Source organism: Salvelinus namaycush, chromosome 36 (assembly GCF_016432855.1).
Source record: "Salvelinus namaycush isolate Seneca chromosome 36, SaNama_1.0, whole genome shotgun sequence".
NCBI classification, from domain to species: Eukaryota; Metazoa; Chordata; class Actinopteri; order Salmoniformes; family Salmonidae; genus Salvelinus; species Salvelinus namaycush.
Window position 1 is genome coordinate 13,484,899 of NC_052342.1, and position 18,676 is coordinate 13,503,574.

The window sequence follows — 18,676 nt, forward strand, 5'->3', positions numbered from 1 at the left end:
GCCATCACTTTGTAGAGGCGTTAGAAAACTAATAGTCCACTAAAAATACCCCGCCTGCCGAGTTGGAGCACTGGGTTTGGGCTTGACTTGAGCCTTTTCCTGCTGTAGGCAGCACAGCTTCCAGGGTAGGCGTGGGCTGTTGAGGAAAGAGGACATGAGCGGCCCTGGTCGGAATCAGGCTTCCTGCGCAACATTATAAAGACTCCCCTCCCTCTGTCTACCCTGGATAGTCTTGCTCAGACAACTGTGGAGGGAGTAGGTTATTGCCCAGCCTAGCCTGAAGACAGTTAGTTACAGATTGAGGAACCTGAGAGTTGAACTGAGGGTTGTGAGGACAGCATCGTGCGCATTGGTTCTCGTCCCTGCTGGTCGGGGTAAGTGGTAACCTAGACGTTTTGTAAACGATATATATATATATATATAAAATTGTTCATAATATTTACGTGTTGCCTGGATTGGTGTGATTGGATGTTCATGTATCATCTTGTAACTTTTCTGTCTACATTTTTTCAACATCGTGGCACCTGGAGGGTGAATTATGTGTGAATAATAATCTCTTTTTGTGGCTATATTACATTTCTTACAACATGACAGATATGTAATTATATAAAATGGGGATGTGTCAGTACATCAGGTACATTAATTACACAGTGTTTCGTAAAGTTGCACTAAGTGTCGTCTTGTTTTGCTTCGTGCAGGTACGAGTAGGGAGCTGGTCTCACCTAACAGAGGCGTCCAGGAGACTGCCCTCCATGTTTTCTCTAGCTGGTGTCTTCTGCAACAGGGTAGGTCAATGTGAGGCAGCTGCACTTTGACTGGCACAGTATATGCTACATTTCAGAGACTTCCATAATATACATAGTGCCATTGTAATTCTACTATAATGAAATTATATTCTGTGAAAACAAGTCTGTCTTTTCCTTTCTCTCCCAAACAAAAGATGAGCAAGATCCAGGTGGTGGAGGGATATAGGGTTGGAGGGAGGCATGAGGTGGTGGGGTCTGAAGCGGCTGCTGCACAGGGATACGTAAAGGAGTTTACGCGCCACTCCAACGACGTCCTGCTGAATCTGAACGAGCTGAGGCACCAGAACATTCTGACCGATGCCACCCTGGTGGTGGGCACTGCCCGACTGCAGGCACACTGTGCTGTGCTCATTGCATGCAGGTTAGCTCAGAGAATAATATTCATTGTCATTTTCCTGGTCTTTTTGTTATTGTTCTTCTTGTTTTTGTTCTACTTTGCGAGGGGGGGGTGGTGTGCTGTGGGATTATTTTACTCTTAAAATACTTACTCACTCCTTTCTCTGTGTCTCTCTTAGTGGGTTCTTCTACTCCCTGTACTCCCGTCGTGTGTCCTCTCCTGGATGGAGTGGTGCTGGAGGCCAGGCCCTGACCCTGTCTCTCCCTGACTCCCTGGACCCCTCCAGCGTCTCCCTGCTCCTGGACTTCATGTACACCTCCCAGCTGCCCCTCACGCCACGCACAGTCCCCGGAGTGCTCTCCGTCGCCACCTACCTGCAGATGGACCACGTGGCTGACACCTGCAGAGCTTTCATGTTACACAGGTGAACCCCTTTCTATAGAAGTCAATGGGTGAGCGTTGGGAGGCTGGAGGGGTGGGAGTGATAATGGTAGTTTACAGGATTAGAGTAAAAAGTGCATTTACTGAAAGAACGGGGACAGAGAGACTTTAAATTAGGGTAAACGTAGATAAGCATTTCAGTTAGTTGCATGCTTTTTAAGCTCTAAATTGTGTTTTCAATTATGTGAAGCATTAAATGTACAGTACAACTGACTATTACAAACTTTAAATAGGCTTCTAAGTCTCTCCTATGGGCGCCCTGGCTGATATGATAAAATATGATTGACAGGCGTTACCTGACAGCTCCTTTTGTTTACAGTGAGAGGATGAGAGGGACGCCCCCTCAAATGAAGCTGGACTCCATGGTGTCTGTAATGTCTGCAGCACTCTCAGGGGGAGCTCCTCTTAATCCCCCTGTCAATGGAAGACCCCGCCCATCTGTCCTCGTTGTCTCCACCCCCTCCCAGTCCGCAGCGGAGGCTGAGGGTCGTATGTGCCATGACTCGGCCAGGTGAGAGAGAAGGAGTGTGTGTGTGTGTGTCTCTGTAAAGTGTGGGCCAATGTCCCATTGTCTGAGTTCAGCTAGATCATTGCATGAGTTCATTTGTTTGTCCAGCAGGAACCCTGGAAACTTCCGGGCCTGTCTGCAGCCAGGGACTTTCCTGACCCGCGAGCCCAGGTCAAAGGAACTAAAGCAGGAGCCTGAATCACCCATCCTGGCCTCCCCCACCTCCACCCCTTCTCCAGACAGCCCGTCTCGCTCCAGCTGTCAGCCCAACTCTCCTGCAGAGTCCAACACATGTAATCTAGGTGAACCCAAGCGCAACCCTGACCCCAAAGCCTGCAACTGGAAGAAATACAAGTACATTGTCCTCAACCCCCTCTGTGCCGTAAACACGGTGAAGGAGGAGGAGCCTGAGGAGGGCCGGCAGCAGCTCGACCACATCCCCACCTCTGATAGGATGGAAGTGACATTGAAGCCACCTATGGAGGCGTGGCCAAGGGAAGGATCCGGAAAAAATGAAAGGTGTGTTGTCAATATTATGCATATGATGAAATAGTGCTATTTTAAAAGCCTTATCTCAACCTCTAAGTTATATTGACAATAAACGTTCTAAGGGACCTTGTCTGTCCAAGGAGATAGTTTAAGTTGGCACTGATGTTGACAACATGACTATATTCTTTCCTCCTGCTATGATGTCCCTGGCTGTAGCCCTCCCCTGGTTCCCCACCCAGGGCTGCCAGCCCACCCTGTGGAACCCCCTATGGAGCCCCACACCCACAAGGAAGGAACAGGTACTGCAACCTTACTATCTCACTCAGCAGCAGCAGAGATAACATGTAGAAAACATATTTTCTCCAACTAAGGAGTGACAGATCATAAATGTGTGTATATATATATATATGTGTATGTATATATATGTGTGTGTGTTTATAATATACATACAGTCATATGTTAATATATGAGATATGTATTGATGTATAATATTTCTCTGCACCTCCCTCTCAGTCTCGCCTTGCTGTCTGGCACCCCGCCCATTGGAGCCAGAGGCCGCCCATCACTGCCAACACCCAATTAAGCGTGAGAATTACGGCTTGCCATTCTGTTACTCCGGCAACCTGAGTGTGATAAAGACTGCCTGCACAGGTGAGGCAGATAAATGACATCATCAGATGTGATGGGTTAACACACACACACCTCCAATACATGATGTTTAGGTGCCATTTATCATCATAGTATCAAACGGATGGTTTGCAGCAGTTTGGACAGTTAAGTATTATGATAATGGCTCCTTATTGCAGTTGATTATCGCCACAGGTAGTTGGTGTGTGTATGTTTCATTTGCTGACCTTCCCTTTCCCTTCTTTTCCAGCCCCCGCTGCAGGAGACAAGCCGTACCGCTGCAACGTGTGTGGTGCCCAGTTCAACCGGCCCGCCAACCTGAAGACTCACTCCCGCATCCACTCCGGAGAGAAGCCCTACCACTGTGATACCTGCGGGGCCCGATTCGTTCAGGTGAGGACCCACCACTGACGTGGGACAGGGGTTGGACAGAGGATGTGTGTGTGGCGGGAAAGGAGTGTGTGTGGAGGACCAAAGTGTAAGATCAAACTAAAGTCCTCGGTTGATGTTATAGCTATGTTATACGTTATTTAGCAACGTTCATTTGGTTGACTTGTGTGTCTGTGGTCTTACAGGTGGCCCACCTGCGAGCCCATGTTCTGATTCACACAGGGGAGAAACCTTATCCCTGTCACACCTGCGGCACTCGCTTCCGTCACCTGCAGACCCTGAAGAGTCACCTGCGCATTCACACTGGAGAGAAGCCTTACACTGTGAGTATACTACCCACACATGACAAACACACACATACGTGTGCAGACACAGACACACACATAATGCATGCAGGTAGGCAAGCATGCACGCGTGCACACACCTCTTGTGTTTGACCTCTTGCTACAGTATACACGCCGTTATTCAATGATGAAATAGATTCCGCTCTCTCTCTCATATATGTTAACATTGCCAAAGCAAGTGAAGTATATAATAATCAATAAAAATGAACAGTAAACAATACACTCACAGAAGTTCCAAAAGAATAAAGACATTTCATGTCACATTATGGCTATGTACAGTGTTGTAACGATGTGCAAATAGTTGAAGTACAAAAGGGAAAATAAATAAACATAAATATGGGTTGTATTTACAATGGTAATTGTTCTTCATTGGTTGCCCTTGTGGCAACAGGTCACAGATATTGCTGCTGTGATGGCACACTGGTATTTCACCCAGTAGAAATGGGAGTTTATAAAAATTGGCTTTGTTTTCAAATTCTTTGTGGATCTGTGTAATCTGAGGGAAATATGTGTCTCTAATGTGGTCATACATTGGGCAGGAGGTTAGGAAGTGTACCTCAGTTTTCACCTTATTTTGTGGGCAGTGTCCACATAGCCTGTCTTCTCTTGAGAGCCAGGTCTGCCTACGGTGGCCTTTCTCAATAGCAAGGCTATGCTCACTGAGTCTGTACATAGTTAAAGCTTTCCTTAAGTTTGGGTCAGTCACAGTGGTCAGGTATACTGCCACTATGTACTCTCTGTTTAGGGGCAAATAGAATTCTAGTTTGCTGTTTTTTTTATTTTTTTCCCCAATGTGTCAAGTAATTATCTTTTAGTTCTCTCATTATTTGGTTGGGTCTAATTGTGTTGCTCTGTGGGGTCTGTTTGTGAACAGAGCCCCAAGTCCAGCTTAGGGAAATATTTTCTTCTCATCTCTCTGTAGGTGATGGCTTTGTTATGGAAATCACTTCCTTTAACGTCTCTTTTCTGGATTTTGATAATTAGTGGGCATCGGTCTAATTCTGCTCTGCATGCATTATTTGGTGTTTTACGTCTCAAATTTTTTATTTGACCTTTATTTAACTAGGCAAGCCAGTTAAAGAACAAATTCTTATTTTCAATGACGGCCTAGGAACAGTGGGTTAACTGCCTTGTTCAGGGGTAGAACGACAAATTTTTACCTTGTCAGCTCTGGGATTCGATCTTGCAACTTTCCGGTTACTAGTCCAATGCTCTAACCACTAGGCTACCTTACATTTAGCAGGTTAGGAAGTGCAGCCAATTTTCCACCTCATTTTGTGGGCAGTGTGCACATATTGGCCTAATTCTGCTCCTCATGCATTATTTGGTGTTTTACATTGTACACAGAGGATATTTTTGAAGAATTCTGCATGTAGTCTCAATTTGGTGTTTGCCCTACTTTGTGAATTCTTGGTTGGTGAGTGGACTCCAGACCTCACAACCATAAAGGACAATGGGTTCTATAACTGATTCAAGTATTTTTAGCACCTAGCGGTGAACGATCTGAGAGACAAGGCAAGAATGGCCTTCTACGCCATCAAAAGGAACATAAAATTTGACAAACCAATTGGTTTGGCTTCTACGCCATCAAAAGGAACATAACATTTGACAAACCAATTGGTTTGGATACTAAGATTTGTATTTGATCATGTAAATGTTTTTGCTGTTTGTTCTTTGTTATAGGGCCAAAAAGATTGGAGAAGTGGTTTACCCATACATCTCCGTTTTGGACAGATAACTCATGTTGTTGTTTGTTTAGTGTTTTCCAATTTTCCCAGAAGTGGTTAGTCTATTGATTCTTCAATTACATTGAGCTGATTTCTGACGTGATGTTCCTTCTTTTTCCGTAGTGTATTAATGTATTGTTTGTGATTCACCATAGTGAAGGCATAGGCGCAGGTTTTCTGGGTCTCTGTTTTTGGTTGAATAGGTTTCTAAATGCTTCATCAAACCATTTGCCATTGGGCGGTAGCGTCCCACCTGGCCAACATCCAGTGAAATTGCAGAGCGTGAAATTCAAACTACAGAATTAGAAATATTTAACTTTCATAAAATCACAAGTGTAATACATCAAAATAAAGCTTAACGTGTTGTTAATCCAGCCGCTGTGTCAGATTTCCAAAAGGCTTTACGGCGAAAGCACACCATGCGATTATCTGAGGACAGCACCCGGCAAACAAAACCATGAAAAACATATTTCAACCAGGCAGGTGCGACACAAAAGTCAGAAATAGCGATATAATAAATGCCTTACCTTTGATGATCTTCTTCTGTTGGCACTCCAAAAGGTCCCTGTTACATCACAAATGGTCCTTTTGTTCGATAATTTCCTTCTTTATATCCAGAAAAGGTCAGTTTAGCTGGCGCGCTTCAGTCAACAATCCACCCAGTTTCCCTCCATCAAAATGCATACAAAATGAATCCCAAACGTTACTAATAAACTTTTCCAAACAAGTCAAACAACGCTTATAATCGAACCTTAGGTACCCTAATATGTAAATAAACGATAAAATTTAAGACGGAGAATCGTTGTTGTCTTTACCGGAGGAAAATACCAAAGAACGTGCTCTCATTCATGTGCTTGGAAACACTACAGCCAAATTGGGAGCCACCTAGAAAAACTACAATTTCCGGCTCATTTTTCCAAAAACCAGCCTGAAACTCTTTCTAAAGACTGTTGACATCTAGTGGAAGCCCTAGGAACTGCAATCTGGGAGGACTTCGCCTTATAATAAAAGTGACAGCCATTGAAAATAGTGGTAGGCCAAAAAAAAAATTTGGGGGGGGGGGGGGGGTTGTCCTCGCGGTTTCGCCTGCCATATCAGTACTTTTATACTCACAGACATTATTTTAACAGTTTTAGAAACTTTAGAGTGTTTTCTATCCAAATCTACAAATTATATGCATATCCTAGCTTCTGGGCCTGAGTAACAGGCAGTTTACTTTGGGCACGTTTTTCATCCGGACATGAAAATACTAGTGGGGGGATATAGGTAGCACACAGGAGGACATTTTTTTATGTTGAGATAGTTTCCTTTTGAATTTCTAGCCAAATGTAAAATGTTCCTGTTTTGATTAATTTAATAGAGTGAGGGAGGTCTGCTCTCTACCAAATTAGCATAGAGTCCCTTACCTTTTTCACATCTGGTGGTTTGGTGGATGGGACTACCAGCTCTCTGTAATCTTGAGGGCAACCAGTGGGTCTGTCTCCTCTATACCATGTTTCTCGTAGGATGACAATGTCTGTATTTCTTTGATGAAGTCCAGGTTCCTGCTCTTTAGGCCAAAGGCAGATGACGTCAGGCCTTGGATATTCCAGGATCAGATAGTGAAGGCTTTGTGTTCCATAAAGTGTCCAATGTTGTTTGGCCACACAACTAATAGTAAGTGTGAGCAGAGCCTGCTGAGCATCTGGTACATGCCATTGGCTTGGGCTGGTGTAAGAGTGGGGGTTGGGCCTGTTTGCCTGCTCACGGCCTGGGCGTATGTGTGACTTTCATGTTGAGTGGGGGGCAAAGGGGTGGGAAGGAGGGGCATAGGTCTGATCTGAGGAGGCCTAAATGGGGTGTGTGCATGGTTGACTGGGGGGGGGTGTTGATTGGTTGGGGTGGGTGGTGCTGTGGTCTGGATGTAGGTCCTCTCAGCGTTGGTCCTCTATGTGTAGGTCTGGGGGGGGGGGGTCCCGCAGGTCTGCGAGAGTGTCTCGCTGGTCTGGGTGGGGTGTCTATTAATGTGTTGCTCCTGTGTGAGGTGTTGGGGCTGCGGTTGAGGGCAATGTCCTTTAGAGTCCAGACAAAGGTGGGCACTACTGCCTTCTATAGGTGGACCTGGTCGTAAAGGCTGTTCAAGTCCAGAGTGGAGTGGTGGGCCAGGTAGACAGTTGGTTTTGAGGCACAGTCACAGGAAATACTTGCGTTTACCCGCTGTATCGTAGCAGGGTGGAAGTATTTTTGTGATAGCAGGGTGGAGATAACCACTTGTAGAAGAAGCTTTTTTAATCACTCCCTTGAATGCTGGGGCCACCCTTTCCTGCTGTGTTCTCAGGTCGTTTGTGCCTGAGTGTATTATTATGTGGCTGGGTGACCCTAGTTGGTCCTCAGACAGAAGGTCTAGGGCGTACTTGGTGTTTGGACATCAGAGTTTAGACACTGTGTTTGGGAAAAGTTTATTTTCTTGTGTATATTTCCCGTTTGAGTCCATAAGGAGTACAATATGTGGCTTGTGTGTGTCCTCAGTGGGTGTTGGGGGGGGGGGGGGGGGTTATCAGGAGGGCTATCAGGGTGGCTGATAGAGGGTGTGGGATCCCCTGTGCTTGGGGTTCTTAATTTGTCTGTCTTGCTGTGATGTCGAGGCCATGCTCAGTGTCTGGGGTGGACTGTTCTGCTGTGGTGTCAAGACTTTGGTCAGGGGCTGAGGTGGGCTGTTCAGCTAGCTTCTCTGCAGGGGTGGCCAGCTCTCTAATGGGTTGTTCTCTGTCACACACCATCCCCCTCACATCCAGAACTCTGATCCTTTCCTCTAGTGCACTCTGATCCTCTCCTGTTGATGTTGTCTCACCACAGTCCAGAGTACAGATATGTCTCTCTCCACCTCCAGCTCTCCGGGTCTGGTTGAGGGGGTGTTGTTGAGCTGGACTATTTTTTGTGCTTACTGGAGTGTGTTCACCTGCTGTTCCAGCTCCACCTGTCTTACCTCCAGCTGGGTGAATGTATACTTCGTTTCAACAAGGGAGTAGTACTCTGTGCTGGGAGATTGACTTTCCGTATTGGGTTGCTCGTCTGTGGTGTTGTATAATGAAGAGGTTTGGTCTGACACGCTTGGGGTATCTTTCTCAAGAGCGATAGGAGCTTCTTTTTATACTATTTCCGTGCCTTATCATTTTTTACATCCACAGGGTACTGTATTGTAATGACCTCTGAACAGCGGGAGGGGGCTTCAAAGGCCTCTGCATTTGGGAGGGGGAGGCTGTGAGACTCTCCTGCCATTGTTGGGCTCATGGGCTTTGACACCTCTCACTTCACATCTCAGTGCTAATTGAAGTTGCAGTCAGATCTGTTCTGTCCTATCAAGCTTGGTAGCCTTAACGTAGCATTCAGTCCTTATAAAGTTAAATATATCATTGTAATGTATTTTTCTGCTTGGCTTTAAAAAGTAGCTTCAGACTAAACATTACTCACTCAGTTCCAGGTTAGATGGTGATTTCAGGTTTCTGTTGTTTGTTTGCTAGAGCATTTGCTGTGTAGCTTGGAAATAAGAACATTTGGTAGTAGGAATCCTTCTAGGTAATTTTGTCTAATAATCAGGTTGTAGGTTTGGAGTTTTGATTTCTCTCTGTCTCTCTATCTCTCCCAGTGTGAGAAGTGTGACCTGCACTTCCGCCACAAGAGCCAGCTGCGTCTCCACCTGAGGCAGAAGCATGGCGCCGTCACCAACACCAAGATCCGCTACAAGGTCCTGACCGACCCCTACCAGCCCATCCTGCAGGCCTGTTGAAGGTCCTCCCTTTGACCCCTGACCTTTAACCCCACAGATACCAAGAATAACCCCAACATTTATGTCAATCAAATCACGATTGTTTATCTGTTTCCACCCTAGTTCTCCTGTGTTGTTATGGTCCATGGCTGTGTCCCAAATGGCACCCTGGGCCTGGTTGCATAAAACACCTTAAGTTAATTTTCCCCTTATCTGTTCCCTTACAGTTTCCTTAACTTTAAATCAGTTGAACAAAACATTTTAAAAGGTGAATTTCTCCCTTAAATTAAGTGAAAAAGTTAATGGTGCCCATGAGGTCCCTTAACGCCTTCATTCAGTTTGGATATCAATGTAAACAGATTTTGTGGATGTGAATGTTACTTTCATCTGCTCTGGTTACAAAAGGAAAACATCAACCAGCTAGCTACTTAGCTAAGCAATGGAAGGTGCACAATCCATGGCTACAAAGCTAGCTGGCTAGTTAGCTATAGCTACTCTGTAAACTAGCTTGACATACTAGGAAGTAATATAAACAAGTTGAGAAAAAAGTAACAAGAAACTAGGTTTATTATCTTCTGAAGCAATTAAGTTCCATTTGGATATCTCACAAAATGAAAGTGACCTCTTTGACGAGAGGTTAAGTCAGTGAATCAGGCCATGCCCATGGTAACCAGATACTCTGTTTGCCATACATGCCTTCAAACTACCGTAAAAAGGAAATATTTGTCTATGCAACGCCCTTAAACAATTCCCTTAAGCAAAGGACAATTATTTCTTAATGTAAAGCCTTAAGGGAAACACTTAAAATGTTTTATGCAAACGAACCCTGTACATTATATAGTGCACTACTTTTGACAAGGGCTCATGGAGCCTACAGGAATAGGATGCCATTCAAACCTGCCTGATTGAGAGCTCAGTCTCGCCCCTCAAAAACCTGAGCTCAAGTATGTTTCACTCACTGGCTAGAGGGGCCATTATAAACACATATACATGACTAGTTGTAAGCCAATCAAACCATGATGTTGTAAAGGATTTGTGGAAAGGCGGCCGGCGCCAGAGATCGGAGCTGATATGTAGATAGGATGACAATGCCTCTCCTCTGAGGTATTGAGCTGGAGGCTGTCTCAGGCCGCTTTAAGCGTTAGGTGGATAACATGTCAAGAGAGCTGTCGAAAGTTACTGGGAGTAGTATGATATGTTTTTGTATCCCAGGAGGTGTTTTGAAAAGTTGAGAGTTTTGAGGTTATGAGTAGAGAGTGAGTGAGACAAAGACAGAGCTAGAAGAAAAGGGAGAAAAGGAGGAGGAAGGACTAAGGAGTGTGGCTAGAAGAGAAAATAGATTTGACATGATTGGTTGAAATCATCAGATGAGGAATTGAATTTATTAGAGTGACGGAGAGAATGTTGTAGAGTTGAATAGAGCAAGTGAAAGAAAGTTCTGTGCCAATGGTTTGTTTATTTTCAAGTGCCACAGCTATTTTTAGGGACCGGGACACATTGGGGACCCGTTGAGTATTTGAAATGGCAATGCCACAAAGATATCATTGCATAACAATATAGAGATAGGTAATAATGCCCCAAGCACTAGCGTGTGAATAGACTACCCCAATTGTGTCAGCTTTAAATATATTTTTAACTAATGTTTATTTTTTACACACTAAAACCAAAGGCCTGGGGCCTTTGTCTAATGTATATGACAGGTGTCATATAAGATAAGATGTTTTGCCCGTTACATCCGTTCTGTATTTTTCTAAAGGTTTTTATTTAAAATGGCAGTTTATAACTTGTCATCGGAGCAGAGTCCGAGCAGGCAAAGGACTTCCGTCTCTTGTGTATGAAGGAATATCTTCTCTCAGAGCATAAAAGCTAGATAATGCGACTGTAAAAATGGATGAGAGATGATATTGATATTTGAAATTGTATGGTGTTCTTTTGCTGGACAAAGACAAGGACTGTTTTATACTAATTAAATTAAATTGATTGCCCTTAACTACAAATGAGTTGTATATGTTTTCTGTTGTATGTGTTAAAGTCCTAAATAATATACCCCCTGGAGATGGCTTGTGTAAGCATAAGTACCTGTACCACAGTTAGGAAAATAATATTTAACTGAAAAGAATCAGATATTATTCAATAGAATTCTGAAATCAGTATTCTACCTATCATACTGATATTAACAATAACACACTAACACACACACACAAAACACACCTCCTCCCTAGACTTCCTTCCTCTCATTAACTTACCCTTCAGACCTGCAAGACTCAGAGGAGCCGACGGTTCCTCAAACCGTTCTCTGAATCTGGGTGTTGGTGAAGGAAGGAACAATGGAGTCCCGGGCACCTGTTTCCGGCACGGCTCTAATGCGGAGCGCACACTGCCGTCCACTATGTGTGTCAGCATACTACTTCCTGTGGCAAAGGGGCAGCGGGCCCTGCTAAACTCTCCCACCCTCTGTCATCCCCACTTCCTGCTCTGTGATGGGCTTGTGGCAGGCAGAAGGACCTGATCAGCTCATCGTCTGTGGCACTCGAACTATCCACTATAGCAGTGGTCACCAACCAGCCGATCGACTGGTCGATCTTCAAGACATTCCTATTCGATCACCAAACATTTCTGTAGAAAATCCAACGATAAAAGGCTTGAGCTTCATTTTTTATTTAATTTGTATTGCGCTGTTGGTGGTAGAAGCCCTGCGCAAAGTGTTCCCATTTTGAACCGTTTGATATGTCTGAAAGACTAACTGCCTACCCAGAAGACCGGGAGATCTGTGGCTAAATCCAGTGTGCCTACTGTGCTGGCAATCGGATAGCTCAAATCACCAATCCCTACAGAGCTTCCACGACGCCGGCCACAGCAAAGTTTGATACTAGTCTGCTTAAGATTGAATAACTTTAAAACCATGACCACAGAGAGACTGTCAAATAATACAGCAAAGAGCTGCTGTTTTATAAATGAGTTAATGTTTCCGACTTGAAGATCACTGACGTCATGATTTGACTTCATTTTTTTCCAGAGTTCCCAGTTGTCTTGAAAGCACCATGACCGTCAGATGCAGGTACCATCAGTCCAGTAAAATCAAAAAGCAAATTATTTACAAATTATTTCAATTTATGTTCAGCTGTGCCTCGCAAGTGCTACACCAACTGATCTATTTAGTTATCAAAGCTTGAGTTTTGAAATATAATATGGTCTGAGAAGAACAATATTGGCAGGCCAGGCATTGAGCCAATACGTTGTGATAATGTATTAGGCCTACTGCACTAACCTCATTCTATTAGGTTCATGTAAAAAAAAAAATGTAAGTCATGTTTTAATTTTTTTTAATCTGAGTGATCTTGTCTTGCTTCCTGACTGCGAAAGTGATCTTGACTCAGCAAATGTTGTTGACAACTGCCGCCGTCCTTGTTTCCTCAATTCCTATCAAAGCTCATTGGAGGATGTGGTCCGAGGGAGGGACCTTGGATCCACTCCTCCAATGCTCTCCTTTGAGGAAGGAGGATGCGTTATGTTTACAGACAGCCATTGTCTGCGAGGGAATGGCAGAGAGGACAAGAGGCAGTTACTTAGACAAACGTTGGAAATGAGAGGGGACTTTCCAACCACTCCCCCCAGCCTTTCCACCAACGAGAGCATCACCATTGAATTAGGAATTAGTCATGTCATAGGATCTCTATGATAATCACTGACATGTCATGGCCTACTATCTGTAAATCAACAGGCATTTCATCTGCTGGCCCCTATTAGTGCTTGACACTGGCAGCATCCTCATACCTCAATGCTTTTGCCCACAAGTTACAGGCTATCAGGGGAGAAACTTTGGTTTTAGAAGTGGGAGGGACATAATTGTTTTGATATTTTTTTTATCCAGTCGGATAAACACTCTAAATAGCCTACCCGACCGCTCGGAGGCGTCCTCATGGTCCTAAAGCACACCGTTGCCTTGTTTTGTATCACATTCCAATGATAAAACTGGGGGGGGACAAAAATGCGATTTCAAATGTGTCCCCTCTGTCCCCAGTGAAAGTTGTGCCCCAGCAGGCTATGTATAAATTCATCATTCATTCTATGCTCCATAACCAGGGCTGATTGTCATCTCTGTTCTGTTAATTGCATTGCTCATTGTATTGGCAGAGTTGAGGCCTAATTGGCACAGGTGAAAATGTAAATTATATTTCTGGGAGGCAAATCAACATGTTGGTTGTGATGTTGGGAGAAGTGTGTGTGTGTGTGTGTGTGTGTGTGTGTGTGTGTGTATTTTTCCCAATAGCACAGGACATAATGGGCCGAGTTAACCGCGGTTCTGACTAGAGGGAGTACAGCTACAACCGGAAGTGACTTTTTCATAGCAGGTTAGGAGAATTTATGCAGCAGGTCAGGATAATTAACATGGCAGGTTATGAGACTTAGGAAAAGGGTTAGGCTTTGCTAAAATGTTCTCCTAACCTACTACAAAAAGTAACTTCCGGTCATAGCTGTCTACTCCCTCTAAGCAAAACCGTTAACCGCCACAATTGGTTTGCATTGGTTTGTTTGTTGGTTGATGAAACTTCAAGTCCCAACAAATGTTTATCATTACTATAGGAAATCATTTTCAATCATGAAAACATCTCAATACTTTGTACATTTCAGAATTCTATCACATAATCCATAAAGTTAACTAAGCTTTTTTACCCATGACTTTAATAACGCACTGTATAATTGTAGACCTAAATTGCGGTCCAAACACTTAAAAGACACACCCTCGTCCACTTACCCTCGCCTTATGCCATTGGGGGAATCCCCGTCGCCATCTTGGCTGGTGGTGCAAATGATTAGCCAAACAAGGGAAGTTTGCAACGTAAGCCCCTCAGCCCTCGTTTTTAGTCGGCTTTGCTAGTGTACAATTATGTTCACTCAGGAGCCTGAAACTCCCCATAATTCAATTCGCGATGATTGTACATCCACTAAGAAAAGTCAGAGAAAAGTTAAAAACAACATCAAAGGAGGAGTCAACATACAAGTGTAAGTAAAAACGAATACAAATAAGTTAGACATTTTGCTCATACGTAAAATGTAAATATGTTTTTGTTTGGTAATCTTTTGGAAATTGTATAAATAAAACATTTTCCTTCTTCAGAAGTTACAGCTAGGCAGGCTAACGTTTGTTATCTAATTAATTTGCTAGCGTTCAAGGCGTACATTAACAATTATATATTTAATATAATGCACTCATAATTGACTATAGCGCATATAAAGCATCCACGAACAATGGCTGAAAACACAATCATCGCGGGATGAACGAGTGACGAATTTCCAGACATGGGTGGTCGATTTAAAAATCATTCATTCCTTGCCCTGCAAGTGTATACTCGTCAGACGTCATGATACGTCATCAGAAGTGTCCACTTAATTTGAGGGCTGAGTGGATAGGGTGTGTCTTTTAAGTGTTTGGACCATAAAACCTACATTCACGCAAGGCCCCCTACAAAGGCGCGCTCTTGAGAAACGCCGTCGCGCGCTTTTCTTCCATTCATAATACCATACGAGCCTAGACAGTCATAACACAGTCGGCTCATTTATGGCATTGTTGTTCGTAATACGATACCCTGGCAATTTTAAAACACATATCCTATGATAAACGTGTTGAAGAGATGACTGGAATTTTTTATGTATCCTTTATTTAACTAGGCAAGTCAGCTAAGAACAAATTATTATTCACAATGACATGACGGCCTAGGAACAGTTGGTTAACTGCCTTGTTCAGGGGCAGAACGACAGATTTTTACCTTGTCAGTTTGGGGATTCGATCTAGCAAACTTTCGGTTACAGGCCCAACGCTCTAACCACTATCTTCCGCCCCATGAATCAAATAAATTAATGAATCAACCCATACCGGGGTGAGTAGCAATAGTTGGGTCAAAGTGATATTAGGGACACAGAAAATCTTAAACTAAATAATAATGAATACAATAATCATGAACATTTTTAACTAGGACTATAAAATAATGAAGAAATATTTTTTATGATGTTATTATTTTAAGGCTTATATTTCTCGTGGAAGTTGATGAGTAACACCCGGGAACAAACGGCTACATCCAAAATGCATTAAGTTCCCTTTCAATATCCATATTTTTGTGTTTTTAAGGTAAAGGACACCATAATGTATATGTAAAGCCTTTTGGAATCCACATTTTACACACAATAAGTGTGATTTCCTGAGGACAGAAAAGGCACCGCAATATAGGAATGACCCAGCTAGCTGCGGGGTGAGTAGCAATAGTTATGCAGACGCCCTTTGCAAACATGTCAGCTGCTACTGCATAAATTGCATGTCTGTAGTAGGCCTATATGGGAAGCCCATAGGTTAAGAGCTCATCAGCATACATTAGCGTATACACGATGTGCATGCTGGCTACAGTTGCATTCGTGGTTATAGCCTATAGGCTACCAAGAGACGAATGTGTTAGGCTATAGCCGAACATGTTGCCGGAAAAGTAACTGAAAACAGGTGGAAAACTAGGCTACAGGTAAAAGTATATTTTTTAAAGACAGTGCAAGTGTCTCGAACTCATTCAAGCTAAGCATGCTGGCTTCATTGATTTTTATATTATTGAAATTTAAGCTATTTCGCCGCCTGTTCTGATCTGCTGCACGCACGAAAAGGTTTCTATTTATGCACGTTTCTTGTTTTAAATTGCATTGCTTATGTCTATTGTATTTTCATTAGAAATGCTTGAAAGTGAATAAGTATATACAGGATACGCGTAGCGTATAGCCTATGATACAGAAGTGGAGAAGGCGGCAGTGAGCTTTGAGCATATGCTAACCAACTAAAATATTCCTAACGAGTCCCATTTGTAGGCTAGTGGGCTATATACACCGCCACAAGAGTGCATCATCAGAAAGTGTTTAAATAATTCCAAAATCATTTAAATTGAGATCACACCGTTTTATCATAGTTTAGACAGATGGGTTACCTACCAGAATCTTACCAATGTTCCAGCATACACATGCTGTTGCCTTAGGTATGGGATTTCTGAGACTTGTCTTATCACGGACAATGTTGGACAGTAAAATAATGTCTGGAATGAATAGTAGGCAATTAAATGTGTCATTTTGCAACGATAGAATTTGACATAATATAGCCTAAGTGTGATATGTGTAGCCTATGGTGTTTCTTAGATTTATTCATGTCAATCATCTGAGCTGCTGCTGCGCATGCGCGTGTGTTGTCTATTTGGCGAAACCCTCTTAATATTTTCATTGGGAGCTGCCAAGTGGGAGTTGTGAGCTGTACAAACCGATTTAACAAAACCACAGAGGACAGACTTCAACAATAAATAGTCTGTCACATAGTCCATGAGTTACCTTCACTGCGTAGCAGTGAAAGTAAAACTTTACAGAGAGCCGAAGACAACAAGCCTACATTTGGTATGTATTATTAATATGTGATTATTTCTGAATCAGAGGATGTGGTACTGGTGATGTTAAGCACTTGTCCAATTGTTTAGATCTGATATTCTGAGCAGCGATAGGCGATGCGAAACAATCACATTTGTCAAATCCTTTCGGTCTAAATTCCAGCTAGACTTGGAGAGGACCGTTAAAAAAGCATGCTTCTGACCAAGAGCTACAAACGTCAATAAATAGCCGTATTAAACTGAACATATATAAGGTGATTTTGTCAAACTTGTGTGTCTCTCCATGCTCTTGCTGACCAAAACATATGTTAATTTCGGCTACACTGTCCCGCGAACGTTCCGCAAAATCATCCCTTTGTTCCGCATTTGGGTATTTTAAATGTGATAAAACTATTGAGGTTTATTTAATACGACTAATAGAACTAACGGTATTTTTTGGCAGAAAGTTTTATTTCTTTCTATATGGACTTTTGACTATTTACATTCCTGTGCCCTTATTGGGCTTACTGTGTAATTATTGCCGTAACTACAGTGTAACAATTATTGTAATTGCTAATTGTTACACTGTACGCTGTGAGCATTAACCCAAGTCCTAACCTTATCCAACCCCTAGAACAGTGTAAGTACAGTGTAACAATGAGTTATTGCAACACTTTACTAATGTTAAGTGTTAACGAGAGGTTTACTAGTCTAAAATAGACCTAACCACCCCTGTGTCTTCTGCAGCGTCCAGGTCACTGGAGTCTGGTGACCATCCTGCCCCTCTCACACCTCTCAGGTAGGAAATCCGTACTCAGACACAACTTAATTTCAGCAAACTTTTTATTCCCTCACTCACTCTCACCCCACCAGACCTGGCTCAGTATTAAAGGTAATGAGGTGCATTTGCCAATACTGTTTTCCATTGAAAATGAGCCAACATTTCAAACAAAGCTAGCAGTCATTTTATGCAGCACGTAATCTCATTATTTATCAATCCCATGATGTCACAAGAAGTTATGCAGTCTTCCTACACCAAACAGTTTTTCCTATGCCACTTTATAAATCAATCAAATGTATTTATAAACCCTTTTCACATCAGCAGATGTCACAAAGTGCTTCTACAGAAACCTAACCTAAAACCTCAAACAGCAAGCAATGCAGATGCAGGAACCTAGGAAGAAACCTAGAGAGGAACCAGGCTCTGAGGGATGACCAGTCCTCTTCTGGCTGTGCTGGGTGGAGATTATAAGAGTACATGGCCATAAAGGCTAGATCGTTCTTCAAGATATTCAAACGTTCATAGATGACCAGCAGGGTCAAATAATAATGACAGTGGTTATAGAGGGTGCAACAGGTCAGCACCTCAGGAGTAAATGTCAGTTAGCTTTTCGTCGCATTCATAGGTTGAGACAGCGGGTGCGGTAGAGAGAGAGAGAGAGAGTGCCGAAAACAGCAGGTCCGGGGAACAGCTCAGTAGTCTAATCTTGAAGTGACAAAAACATGGATTAGTTTTTCTGCATAATTTTTAGACAAAATGTTTCAGATTTGTGCAATGTTAAAAAGATGGAAAAAAGCTGCTCCTTAATATATTTTATGTTCGTCAAAAGAGAGATCAGGGTCCAGAGTAACGCCGATGTCCTTCAGTTTTATTTTAGAAGACTGTGCAACCAACGAGATTAATTGTCAGATCAAACAGCAGATCTCTTTGTTTCTTGGGACCTAGAAATAGAATCTCTGTGAAAGTTTAAAAAAAGTTTGCCATAGCAACTCAGTAGTTTGCCAAATGACTTAGTAGTAAAAGTTTGTTCACTTCACTCTTATTATGATAGTCATTCAGTGAGACGACACACACACCCCAGGCTCTGACAGACCAACCT

General features: G+C 43.0%; 2 protein-coding genes across 5 annotated transcripts in view; both read left to right on the forward strand.

Annotated features, from left to right (window-relative positions):
* Window positions 1-230: 230 nt before the first annotated feature.
* Window positions 231-11,411, forward strand: bcl6b (BCL6B transcription repressor). 2 transcript variants are annotated; one of them, XM_038975678.1, is made up of 11 exons: window positions 231-374; window positions 699-785; window positions 941-1,167; window positions 1,322-1,567; window positions 1,904-2,095; window positions 2,201-2,611; window positions 2,798-2,880; window positions 3,095-3,232; window positions 3,459-3,601; window positions 3,784-3,921; window positions 9,295-11,411. In XM_038975678.1, the coding sequence occupies exons 2-11, from the start codon at window positions 753-755 to the stop codon at window positions 9,433-9,435; spliced, it is 1,752 nt and encodes a 583-aa protein (XP_038831606.1). In that variant the 5' UTR covers window positions 231-374; window positions 699-752; the 3' UTR covers window positions 9,436-11,411. The 2 variants fall into 2 exon arrangements, with proteins under 2 accessions (XP_038831606.1, XP_038831609.1); XM_038975681.1 differs by having other exon boundaries at window positions 2,204-2,611.
* Window positions 11,412-16,673: 5,262 nt separating this feature from the next.
* Window positions 16,674-18,676, forward strand: part of slc16a13 (solute carrier family 16 member 13) — a 30,038-nt gene continuing 28,035 nt past the window's right edge. Inside the window, exons 1-2 of one of the 3 annotated variants that reach the window (XM_038975996.1) lie at window positions 16,674-16,827; window positions 17,544-17,595. In XM_038975996.1, the coding sequence (XP_038831924.1) occupies window positions 16,756-16,827; window positions 17,544-17,595 (124 nt within the window). In that variant the 5' untranslated portion in view covers window positions 16,674-16,755. The remainder of the gene's footprint in view (window positions 16,828-17,543; window positions 17,596-18,676) is intronic. The other 2 variants (XM_038975997.1, XM_038975999.1) reach the window with 2 other exon arrangements.

Coding starts and splice junctions, on each gene's coding strand:
- bcl6b (XM_038975678.1), top strand. CDS start 753: ATGTTTTCTCTAGCTGGTGTCTTCTGCAACAGG. Junction 2,096..2,200: donor ATGTGCCATGACTCGGCCAG/GTGAGAGAGAAG, acceptor TTGTTTGTCCAG/CAGGAACCCTGGAAACTTCC. Junction 3,602..3,783: donor GCGGGGCCCGATTCGTTCAG/GTGAGGACCCAC, acceptor GTGGTCTTACAG/GTGGCCCACCTGCGAGCCCA.